Source organism: Rhamphochromis longiceps, linkage group LG18, assembly GCF_057381845.1.
Source record: "Rhamphochromis longiceps isolate RC_006_pf linkage group LG18, R_longiceps_female_GT1.1, whole genome shotgun sequence".
NCBI lineage: Eukaryota > Metazoa > Chordata > Actinopteri > Cichliformes > Cichlidae > Rhamphochromis > Rhamphochromis longiceps.
The window spans coordinates 14065454-14077898 of NC_140574.1; the positions used below are offsets into that span (position 1 = coordinate 14065454).

Sequence of the window (12445 nt, forward strand, 5' to 3'; positions counted from 1 at the left end):
ACAGATGACATTAACTGCTTGATGTCTACAAACCTTTTAAAATTGAACAGAGACAAGAAAGAAATATTTGAGATATTTATCCAGTTATATTACTGGATATATTATCAGTTTAAAGCAGCGGCATCCAGAATCCCTACACAGAAACAGAAACTTTATCAAATTACCCCAATATTGAAGTCTTCACTGGGTCCTGGTTCCACCCAGGATTACGTTTAAAATCTCTGTTAGTTCATACAACTCTCAGTGGTTTGCTCTTCAAGTACATCTCTGACTTGCTCAGTAAGACCAAGTGGACCTCTCTAGAGAGGTGCAAATCTTTTAACTATTCCCTGAGTTGGACCTAAATGCGCTGAGGGTGCTTTGCATCACTGTTGTCTTGTCCTTTGGACCAAGATGCCTAAAGTCAAGACACAACTGTGTCTATGTTAAAGTTCTGTTTAGTTGATAATTAGTTGTTAATTGCTTTAGGACATTACCGAGATACAGTTTAAAAATGTTTTTATAATGTATGGAAAGCACACTGAGTTTAATTAAAAGTGTATATATGTGTATATATATATATATGTATATATATATAAATAAAACTGGCACCAATATTAGCATATATATAATTCAAGTATATTTTTGAAAAAATTATACATTTTAAGAATTTTGTTAGTGCTTAGAACAAGTATATAATCTTAAAAAAGGTATTATTGTCAGTATTTATTATTTTATGCATTTTTCACTTTTTAGACAAAGCATACATATCAAAAAACAAACAAACAAACAAACAAACAAACCCCAAAACATACAAATCTACTTTAGTACATCTGAAATTTTCTATCTGAATATAGACTGAATATTACATTATATAAATCCATTATTTAGTCAATGTGTTGTAATTGTCAATTTATAATATTAGCATGTTATTATTATATTATTAATACAATAGTATGTAGGTTTAGGCAGCATCAGTGATGTTCACACACTCTGTCTAGAGTGTGTGAAATATGTAAGTTTAGCTGTAGTTTAGATTTTTTGTAATATTTTGCTACTTTTTCTCAAAGTACTGATGCTATACTGTTATACACTCGTTTTATTGAAGACAAAATAAAAATGCAAATAAGACATAAATAGCAGATTAGCAGTAATATTTGAAATTTAAAGTCTCTATTTTCCTTCATTTTTTATGTGTAAACACTTGGCATTTCATGCTAACCAGTCTGCACACATTTACTGAAATATTTTATGGACAACAGTCAGTGATTCCACACAAATTTTTTCCCAATTTTATTGTGTTAAGCATTCTGACCCGATCCATCGGAATGTGGTGATTGAATGAACTCACAGATGAACCTTAAACTGGATTAAACATTGCTATTCAGTCCATAAGATCAACAAAAAAAATTGATTATACAAATTATAATGTTTCGCATATTGCATTTGGCATAATGAAGAAATCATCTGATAATGGATACATTACAAACCATGTGCATATGGATCATGTATATATCAGATTAAGATAATACTGGCAGGTCAAAGTCCAAGAAATACAGTCCTTTGTAAGGCAGCAACACTGCTCACATCAGCAGTCAATTCTCCCCCAACCTCCAAAAAAGCACTGAAAAAATTTACTCTACTTTTCTTTCTTTTTGTTAGGTTACAGGTATTTATTGGGCAATGATGACAAGTGGTTGCTCACCATGTTTGTGGGAACTTGCTTGTAAACAAATGATAATTCTATGATTCTGTGGAGTATTTTATCGGATACAAAGATTTGAAGTATACTCTGACAGTTTAAATGTGTAAAGACTGAGTAACTGAACAAATCAAACAATATCAAATTCAGTTCCAACCAACTAATTGTCATTTGTAAAATATTATTTACAGATACACATGTACAACTGTGGCTGCATCAGCCTAAATAAATGAAGATACTCATGTTTTTTCAGTACAAAATCGAAATTAATACAACAGTGGAATGGCTCTGTGTTTGCTCTGCCTTTTGCATGGTACTATGTTGTAAAGTGCCTTTAAAGACAAATAAAAGTCCAAGTGTCAGTGATGCTCCACTGGGCTGGCTTTATCAGAGTCTTCTAGTCACGTAGTGCTTCTCCGCATGGCCCTCGTTATAGTGACGTCTTCAACCTCTTCACCTTTCTCCTGAAAGGAGACTGATCACTACTTCTTAGATGGATGCTATAAAACTGGAACTTTCACTGTGAAGAGAACAAAAAAATACAACACATTTTGTATCTGTATCTCTGTGTGTGCGCCCAAGATGTTGCATTTACAGTTATAGCTCTCCCAGCGACATTTTGAGGTGTTATTGTATGAAAAAACAGCTATTAATGATGACTAAGCTCCACTTAGCAGGGGATGTTCACTGTTACAGTGCATCCAGAGAGTATTCACAGTGCTTTACTTGCTCCACATTTTGTTACAGCCTTATTACAGGGCGACCGTGGTTCAGGGGGTTGGGGAGCGTATCTGTAACCGGAAGGTCGCCGGTTCGATCCCCAGGCTCTCTGTCCTGGTTGTTGGTCCTTGGGCAAGACACTTTACCCTACTGGTGTTGGCCAGAGGGGCCGATGGCGCAATATGGCAGCCTCGCTTCTGTCAGTCTGCCCCAGGGCAGCTGTGGCTACAACCGTAGCTTGCCTCCACCAGTGTATGAATGCGAGAGTGAATGAATAGTGGCATTGTAAAGCGCTTTGGGTGCCTTGAAAAGCGCTATATAAATCCAATCCATTATTCTAAAATAGATTAAATTCTTTCTTTGTGTGTGTATATGTCTCTGTGTGTATATCTATATAACTATAAAATAAACTAGACTGTTTATTTTTCTTTTGAAAAACTTAATAAAATATATTAAGGTGATCTTGAATCAGTCCAATTTGAACAGGGGATCATAATTACTGGATCTGTTTAGATAAACAAAACTGCATCAGTCTACAAAAGAACAGCGTAAATGAATGTAGTATAATTTTTTAAGACATTACACATTTGTGACACATTTTAAAAATATACATTTGGAGTTGAATAAACAAACTTGGTCGTCATATGGGCTTTGTTTCCAAAAACACAAATTAAGCAACTATGGAAATACACACAAATAGGAAATTTAAAAGTCCAATATGAAGAAGGTACTAACTGTCAAAGGCATGTTCACAGATGAAACCAATGCGGTCAGTGCAGTAAAAGTCATTCCAGTTGGCCTCATGGATAAGGCCAGCACAGTCCTCGCCGTCTTCGTGACCATGCTTCCAGTTATCAGGTTGGCCAGGCTTCCACTTCCTAAAAACAACCACAAAGACACTTGGTTACACTTTGTTAAAATTGTCCTGTACAGTTAAAATACATACACAAATTTGCAACTCACGTGAAAACTGGTATGGTTCCATCTACCCACTTCCAGACATTTTCCTCCTCTCTGTCACTCAGTCCAAGCCAGAAATATCCTTTTCCTGTGATGGCTTTTTTTACAAATTGCTAGAGGTAGAATAGAAAAGAAGATGTAACAAGAAAAAATGTTTATAATAATGTTTTATGTCAATTTGTGCAATTGTTTAAAATTAGCAATAGCTTTATATGGAATATATGGATGTAATTTAATTTACCTGTTCTTCACTGTTATTGATAATGAGCATATGAGCTGAACGATTAGTACAAAACCGGTTGGCCTCATCAAAGTTGAGCCTCTGTGAACCAGAAGAAAAGTAATAGCAGCTGTCTCCAAAGTTTCTGAATTCACGTGGACAACCTGGAAGAATGAATTACCACATACATGTTATCCAAGAAAACAAAATCACTAGAGATGCTGTTTAGATGGTACAAGGTATCAACATTTACAAAAATGTCCTGGTCTAATTTATCTAATCACTTGATTCTATCCATCCATCCATTCGCTTCCGCTTGTCCTTTTCAGGGTCGCGGGGGGTGCTGGAGCCTATCCCAGCTACCATAGGGTGAGAGGCGGGGTACACCCTGGACAGGTCGCCAGTCTGTCGCAGGGCCAACACACAGGGACAGACAACCATTCGCGCTCACATTCACACCAAAAAATCTAAATTGCCCTGAAGCAATTTAGATTTTTCAGTTAACCTATCCCCACAAAGTGCATGTCTTTGGACTGGGGGAGGAAGCCGGAGTACCCGGGAGAACATGCAAACTCCACACAGAAAGGCTGGAGTGATGCTCAGGCTGGAGTGAACTCAGGACCTTCTTGCTGTGAGGCAACAGTGCTAACCACTGTGCCACCGTGCAAGATTCTATTTTATTTTATTTATTTAGCACCAAATCACAACAACAGTCACCTTAAGGCACTTTATATTGTAAGATAAAGGCCCTACAATACCCTAATACAGAGAAAACCACAACAAATAGACAACCTCCATCAATAAGCACTTGGTGACAGAGGGAAGGAAATACACCCTTCTAATAGGAAGAAACCTCAGAGCGCAGGCTCAGAGAGGGGCAGCCAACTGCCGTGAACGGTTGGGTTTGATGAGAGTGAGACAGGACAAAACTCACCAGGCTTTGGACTTGTGGCAACAGGAGGCTGGACCGACACAGAGCCCTGTGGTTCCTGTACTTGTTTAGAAGGTTGAGATGGTTTGGGAGGTTGAGTGACCGGACGGGGCTGAGTGGGCTGAGGTGGCTTTACAAATATGGGAGTTCCAGGAAGTCCTGGGAGACCGGGAGGACCTGGAGGGCCCATGGGTCCAACAGGCCCACGGGGTCCTTCCATACCTGAAGGTCCTGCTGCTCCTCTGGGCCCTTGTGGCCCGGGCGGTCCTGGCATTCCGGAAGGTCCATCCCTCCCAGGAGGCCCTGGAACCCCAGGGTCACCTTTCTCACCAGGGTTTCCAGGTCGACCACTAGGCCCTCTTGGTCCTTTAGGTCCTACAAGACCTTGAGCCCCAACTGAACCTTTTGGACCTGCTGCGCCTGGTGGTCCGGCTGCACCTTGCTGTCCTTTAAGTCCGACGAATCCTGGCATTCCTTTGTCTCCTTTATCACCCTTTTGTCCCGTTTGGCCCATTGGCCCCTGAGGACCCCTATCACCTCTGGGCCCTCTTGGACCTGGTGGGCCTGAAATACGAGCAGATAAGTGAACTATAACTGATAGAACAATGTGTAACAATTAATGTTTACATGCACTGTCACACAAAACATCACACAAATGATTTCTTGTAATCTTATATTTCTTTTCTGGTACAAATGCATACTACAAATCAGAAGAGGTACAATCCTAGTCACTGTCAGAAGTCACAAATAATTCATAAATATGATTCTTCTTAAGACCAGAAGGTTGTAGACGATGTAACTTACCCCAAGAAACTGAAAACTGTTGTACTTATTTATTTAACAAAATGGAAGTGGAAGAAATCTATCTATATATTCTTATACTTTTCTATATTAATTAAAAATGTACGAGTTCCATACCTAGAATAATTAAATATACTTGTCATAATTTTCACAAATAATTGGAAAAGGTGCTTTATTTACATATGATGATGAAAAGCTCTAAATCAGGCACGCCAGGTATTCCTCACCTTGTAGGATGGTAAAGTTGGTGATAAGCTGTGTGTGCTTGCTGTCCACTAGCTTCATCTCCTCCATCACCATGGACAAGTTGTTGACTTCTCTGTCCAACCGGGCTGTTAGTTCATCCTGCTGGGCGCGCAGCTCTCTGTTGTCTGCGTTGGCCTGTGTCACACTTCCATTCAGTCCCACTAACAGGTCAGAGTGCTGCATTACTGTCTCAGCACAGGACCTCAGGCCATTCAGCTCGGAACTGATGACACCAAGAATCTGTGCGGCAAAGCTAATGTTTCCAGTCACGCGGTTCATGTCATTCTCGTGTCTGTCTAATCGTGCTTCCATTTTGTCAAACTTAAGCGAGGTGGCATTATCATGGTCTCTCTGGTGGTCCATCATCTCATGCAAGCTCTGGTCATGTCCCTCTGTGAGAGCTGAGGTATTCTGGATTTGGCTGGCTAAAGTGCTGAGCTGAGCTCCCAAGTCATTTAGAGCTTCTTCATTGTTTCTGGCCAAGGCGGAGTTGTTGGCTGCCAAAACCTGAAGGTTCTGAACTTTTTCCTTCAGCCACTCTGTGTCAGCCCGTGTTTGTCTGGCTGTTTGCTGCAGAATCTGATAGTCATTTTTCAGTTTCTGAACTTCCTGTCCTGCATTTTCAATTGTCTTCTGTAGTGTGCTGAGGAGATTGCGCTGCTGGGCCTGCGTGATGTTCAGCGCACTGACATCAATCTGAGTCTGGCTCTGTACTTTGACCTGGCTCTGTATCTCAGACTGGAGCCGTGCAGTGTCCGCCTCAAGGCTGTCAATCATTCCACTGTAAGAGGTCAAGGTCTGCTTGATGCCACGCAGTGAAGCATCATTGTTTTCCATAAAACTCTGCAGTGAGACATGTGCACTTTCCGTATCACCTCCTGTTATCCTAAGTTCATCCAGCCTGTCGCTGTTACTTGTTGCCCTGTTTGCAATGCGCTGTAGTTGATTCTGTAACGCTTCCAGATCTGACTTGAAAGTCTTCATCTCACTAGTGGCATTAACTGACATCACTCCAGCCTGATCATCTGAAAAACAGTCACACACTGTTAATAGGACATACAAATATAGTATAGTGTCAAAGCCAAAACCTACTTTCTTGTACACGTCACTGAAATCTCTGCAGCTTTCGGCATCTATGATATAATCTTGTGTTACTGGAACTTACCTAGTTTCTTTAAGTCTGTCTCCACAGCAATGATCTTGCCTCCATAATTCTGCATGCCCTCTGTCATGTTGTCCATTTTCTCAACCACTAAGAAAAAATGAAAGCGACTGTCTTAAAGTTGAAGATAGATATAGTATATTCTGCAGAAGGGCTTCTTAACAGCAGAGGGCATTGTTACACTCATACTGCTGCAATGAAAAACTGGAAAAGTTAAACGCCACTGATGGGAACATGGGATTGAATGGAGTGAAAAACTTTCCTAACATTTTTCCTCACAAATTCCACTTCATCAGTGTAAATAATGTCAAACACATAATCAATACCACGCCAGCGCTTTACGACTCTGGTTCCACTTTCTCTCTCCTTACATCTGCAGGAAGAGTCTCCTCTCTTCCATGCTTTGTTTTTCTCTCAGCATGTGGGCGTCTAAATACTGAACTGGAAAACACCCTAAGCGTTCACTGTTATCATTCCAGGAGTGACAAAAACATGAAACAATAACATGCACTTGGGACAAACAAAAAGAGCTTCAAAGAGCTGTTGGGTAACTGCTGAGAACTGAAGTTTGAAGGTAATCTCCTTTAAATCTGTCTTAGTTTCTCTGAAATGGTCACATGCTTTTCTTTTGGGTGAATCAGAAACACTCTATAAATTTATTCCATTGATAACAGTGAGAAAAATCTATAATAAACTAGAAACACCTGCAAAACTCCCCACTAATCTTGAACATACCTTCTCATTCACCCCTGTTAATCTTTCCATCCTTTTCACATCCTTATATTGGAAAGGCACTGCGAGTTATATAAGGCTGCTAATTTAAGTAAGTCTTTTAGTAAGTCTGGCTGTCTATTGGGACATGTTATGAGCAAAAGCTAGGCAGTTACCCAAACTGAGATTAACACTGATGAAAGCTGCTGGAGCAAACATTTAAATAAACAATTCTTTAACAGGAATTAAAGCATTAACTTGAAAAATAGCAGCATATCTATAACAAAGTGCATAGAAAAAAAATCATAGAATGCAGAGCTCAGATTGGTTTCTTGCACACTCAAAGTATTTTGGACACTCGCAGCAATTTGTGAGTTAGTCTGTAGTTCACGAGATAACAAATTGCAACCAAGCCATAAAATCTGCTTTGGGCTGTTAAGCCTGGGTAGTCGCTGCACAGTCATCTGGTAGACATTAGAGCCAAGACATCAAACTCACTTGGGCTTGACGCTAACACAGATGCAAAGCTGGAAGCCTAAAACAAACCTGACAGCACCTAATTCTGATTTAAATCTAAACTTGTGCAGTAGTTTGGATTAAGTCTTTCCCCATTAGGCAAATATGCCATTCGTTGCCTGTGGAGCAGGTAGGACTGTAGCAGTGTTTCACTCGAGGATACTTTCGGCATATTTTTCTGTGACTGCTTTGGACCACAAATGTGTAAGGCACAGAAAGCATTCCCCGATGATAACGCCTGAAATATGTGGAATTCCTGTCTGTTTCTATTTAATATTATTTCCATTGTTCAAACAGGGAGTAACAGCAGCATGCGTGCAGTAAGGACAGCGCCACACAATCTGTTTCCCATTTAGAGCTGTGGCTAAAGATGTCAAATATGGTGGACAGTAAACAACGGTTTCTGTCAACAGAGTGGTTAATCTTAGGCCAAAGCCTCTGGCTTGACTGTTAGTGATACAACCATTTAATTTTTTATCAAACATCAAAGAAAAAGACGAAGGCAGAGAGAAGCTGTGGGACCATGGGAGTCAGAAGGCAGGGCAGGAGTAAACAAAGGGAAAAAAAACTATAATTGTGCCAAAGTCAGACATCTTAATTCTCTGTCTGTCCAAAGTCTTTCCTGAAGTTGGCCTTATCATCCTTTCTGGACTTTCTAGCAAGATTTTGTGTACTGTATTTTCTGTTTGTTATTGTTCAATCTATTAGACAAAAAAAGGAAAAAAATCAACCAAGTTTGTGTGAAGAGAAAGAACTTCATAATAAAATTATACAGAATTTCATTCATACTGATCCCCTCTCACTTTCTGTGAATCACGTCATACTAAACCAGCAAACACACCTACAGGAGTACAATACAGGATTATACATCCAAGGGCAACAGGGCCAGTTGCTATGCCTTTTGACAGTCCAGGGGCTTGTACAAGTAATATCACCACAGCACAGAGGACAGGAACTTAATTCACATGTAAATATAAGGAAATGGCAAGAATATGTTTTTTACATTTACATAATTGGGTGATCTAATATGCCAGTCCGTGGAGGGGTAGTGAAGTAGTGAAGAATTAAATAAGTGTTCCATCATCTGTAGTTAAAGGAAAGTCTATGTATTTGGCTTAGAGCATCAATATTTCTTGGCTTGTAAGAAAGGGTCTAACTGAGCCACTCTGGAAAAACTGAGGTCACCATCTGCCATTCCACTTCAACCCGTTATGCACACATTGTGGGTTCAGTGTTGTCAGGTAAGTTGTTGTGGATGTCAGAAGCTGCAATCCAGCTGAAAACTAGAGTATTTGTTTAAGCAGGCATTTTAACTTCAGTTACGGCTTACCTTTGTATCCGAGGACAGCCACCGCTATAGCGAGCAGGGCACAGAGCACATAGAGGAGTGCGATGGCTGCCCTTAATGCCCAGTCATTTTTGCACTTGGTGCACTCTGTACCCTCCTGAATTCCTGTAACACACAACAGGGTCTGTGTCACAAACCAGTGAACAGTGTACAGCACTGTCTATTTATAGTTTATATATTTTATTCCGGGACAGTTGGCATGGGACACCCATAATGTCGTTGTACATTTACAATAATAATAAAGTGCTATTCTATTCTATTCTATTCTAGGTTGGCTGCAAGCAAGAAGAATAAAATTGCAGTAGTAACCCATACACGCTCCAGCTGAAGAAGGAAGTTCATAAAAACATCCCAAATGTTTTCATATAAAAAGTGAAACCACATGGATTCTTTCTTTTTTACGTCATCACTAAGTTTAGACCTGCGTGTCTGTGGTGGCACACGCTGTGCTTTTCTCAAGTTGAGTATCAATTGAAAACATTTGGCCCCATTAACTGGCAAGAAAACTCACTATGAAACTTTGAAAACACTGCACATGTGTTATCCATATGACTGAGGAACCAATACAAAACACTACTATTCCCCTTCTGTGTCATTGGCAACTAACCTAGAACACTGGGACAGTGAGATTTTTGGTCATTCGTGTCGCAGACGTTTACTTCTGCTTCCTAAAAATCCCCAACACTAAGTGATTTAATGCTAAACATTGTAGGCAGGTTGGTTGCTTGACTTTACTCGAATTGACAAAGTAGCATTTAGTAAGCAGAGATACAAGACAGCTGCCGTTAATTCACAACAGGCCAAAAAGCTCTTAATGGAAGAGGTCAGGTTATCAGGTTATCAGGTTATTTAGGAAAGGAGAATTTATGGAAAATTGTCACACATTCCCGATTTGGATGTTTGCAAACAAAATGTGAAAATCGTGCAATATCACCATCTGCCGTTACAAACAAATCACAGCAGCAGTGTGGATGCAGGGCTTACAGTTCAAACTTTAGTTATAACTAACATCAGGGTTTCTCTAGTATAATATCATACCATTATCATAACTCATCAATACAACTTAAGCTGCAACAAACTATTATTTAAAAGATGTTGTTAAAAGGTGTCCTGTACATAAGATTCATAAAATGTCATATTGCTATAGATAATCATAAAACAAAGTGGGTCTTCCATTTACTTTCAACATTGGTTCTATTATTTATAAAAACCGTGCACTCACTTAAGCAACTGCTGTGATCACTGAACACAGTGACACTGCTGAAAGATAAGACTGACTGGGGAAGAAAGTGCAGCTATCATACAGACTGTAAGCAAGCTAAATGTTTGGAGAGACTGGCTACCACTTCATTTGAAGGACAAAGGAAGCAGCGGTATGGATAAAGGTCTTAGAGTTCAAACTTCAGGTAGCCAACATCAGGGTTTGTTTACAACCACTCTAATGTCCTGGCTGCTCATCTTTCTTTAGTTATCATTATCGGAACTCATTACTAAAACGCAAACTGTAATAAATTGTTTTATTTTATTTAAATCTGAAATACATTGAAATAGGTCAAAGAACCTCACAGAGCACAACAGCAGTCTTCAAGGCTGTTGACCATGAATAATAACAATAATAAGGAGAGAATTGTTTATAGAAACATGTTATACCCACCATGGTCACAGAATACAGTCAGAAAATTTAATCCAAAAGATAACTTGTACAGTTGAGTATATCTATGCTTTAAAGTCAGGGGTAGGCCGGGACCACCAAAAGGGCAGCGAGGGTTTGTCCTTTCTGCTTTGGACCCAGACATCTGTACAAACATCATGTCTGACAAACTAAAGGGGGGGGGGGACCACCATGGAGCTAGACATGGATATGCCGGCCACTGTTGTCCTTATGTGTACCGACAGCCCCATGTGAGTGAATGTGGAGAGCTCCATCAGAGAATCCCCCACTGTCCCTGAAAACACGCTGTTTAAAGTACAGCATCACACCATGTAAACATGCAGCTGTACATCTGCAGGTTCTGGGTTGAAAGCAAGGTAAGTGTAAGGTGATGAATTTCACATACGTTTTTGCATCAATAACTTTTCTCCTGGCTGGATTTCTCCCACAGAAATAGAAAAAAAATGTGTCTGTGACTTTAAAATCTTAAACAAAGACAACAAAAGAGTGTTTTAATTGTTGTGGCAGAAAAATAATTGTGGGGTTTTTTTTTGCAGACTTTTTAGTATCTACACTTAGCATAACAAGAATTTAGCACATACTGTGTATAACCTGGGTTAAAAACCATAACAGCCATGTTCTTCCCCACAGCGACGCTTAGACTGAACTAACATGGAAATTCATTCTGGGCAGAGCAGCTGATGACTTGTTCCAGGGCTGTAACATTTTCCCACTGCTTGTCACTGCCGGGTTTTTTTTTCTAACCTCCAAGAGATTTTGCATAAACAACAATTTTGTGTGATGTGGTCCACACTAACACTTCCAAGGTAGCTAAAAGATTCTTTTACAGAGAATCAAGAAGTAAAATAAACCTACGTTGTTTCTATAACCATTCATCAGACATTTTTGATTGTTTTGACACAGTTTTGTTTTGACCTTGAAATGTGCTAAGGTGAACAAGTGAAAGGTAGTCAGAATCTCTGACATTACACTTATACTGTTTGATGTCAATCAAAGTACATTACAACAAAGTTTGATAATTTAATTTACCATATGGAGTATTTTAAGAAAAAAAAAGCTCACTCAAGTCCTCTCTTTATGTACATGCAGACAGCAAATCTACTTCTGTACCTCATTAGTCAGCACATGCATTTTGTTTTATATTCATAGGACCACTGTGACTGAAACATAAATATGATGACATATGTCATGAGTTGACTTAAAAGGGACTGTTACACCAAAGGCCTGGTGCAGAATGCCGAGAACCGTTGAGGCATGGTGAGAGCTGAGAAGCAGGAGAGCAGCCAGATTCCTCATCAGCAACCTGGACTTGAGCCAAATAATCCCCACAAGGCAAATAAATGTCATAAAATGCTACAAAGAGCAGAGGTATAGTGGAGGATACTGCAACTTACATTTTATTGATGTCAAATGAAAACCTTGTGCTTCCAGTCTGTTTTTTGTGGTTTGTCCTTTTGAATGAAGACAAAAAGAAATA

At 39.6% G+C, this 12445-nt stretch overlaps 1 protein-coding gene across 1 annotated transcript in view; it reads right to left on the minus strand.

Annotated features, from left to right (window-relative positions):
- Positions 1-1696: 1696 nt before the first annotated feature.
- Positions 1697-12445, minus strand: part of colec12 (collectin sub-family member 12) — a 32453-nt gene continuing 21704 nt past the window's right edge. The window contains exons 3-10 of the mRNA XM_085388548.1: positions 9279-9401; positions 6725-6811; positions 5541-6584; positions 4516-5076; positions 3603-3745; positions 3365-3474; positions 3137-3279; positions 1697-2201 (exon numbers count right to left, since the gene is read on the minus strand). Coding sequence (XP_085244674.1) covers positions 2182-2201; positions 3137-3279; positions 3365-3474; positions 3603-3745; positions 4516-5076; positions 5541-6584; positions 6725-6811; positions 9279-9401 — 2231 coding nt within the window. The 3' untranslated portion in view covers positions 1697-2181. The remainder of the gene's footprint in view (positions 2202-3136; positions 3280-3364; positions 3475-3602; positions 3746-4515; positions 5077-5540; positions 6585-6724; positions 6812-9278; positions 9402-12445) is intronic.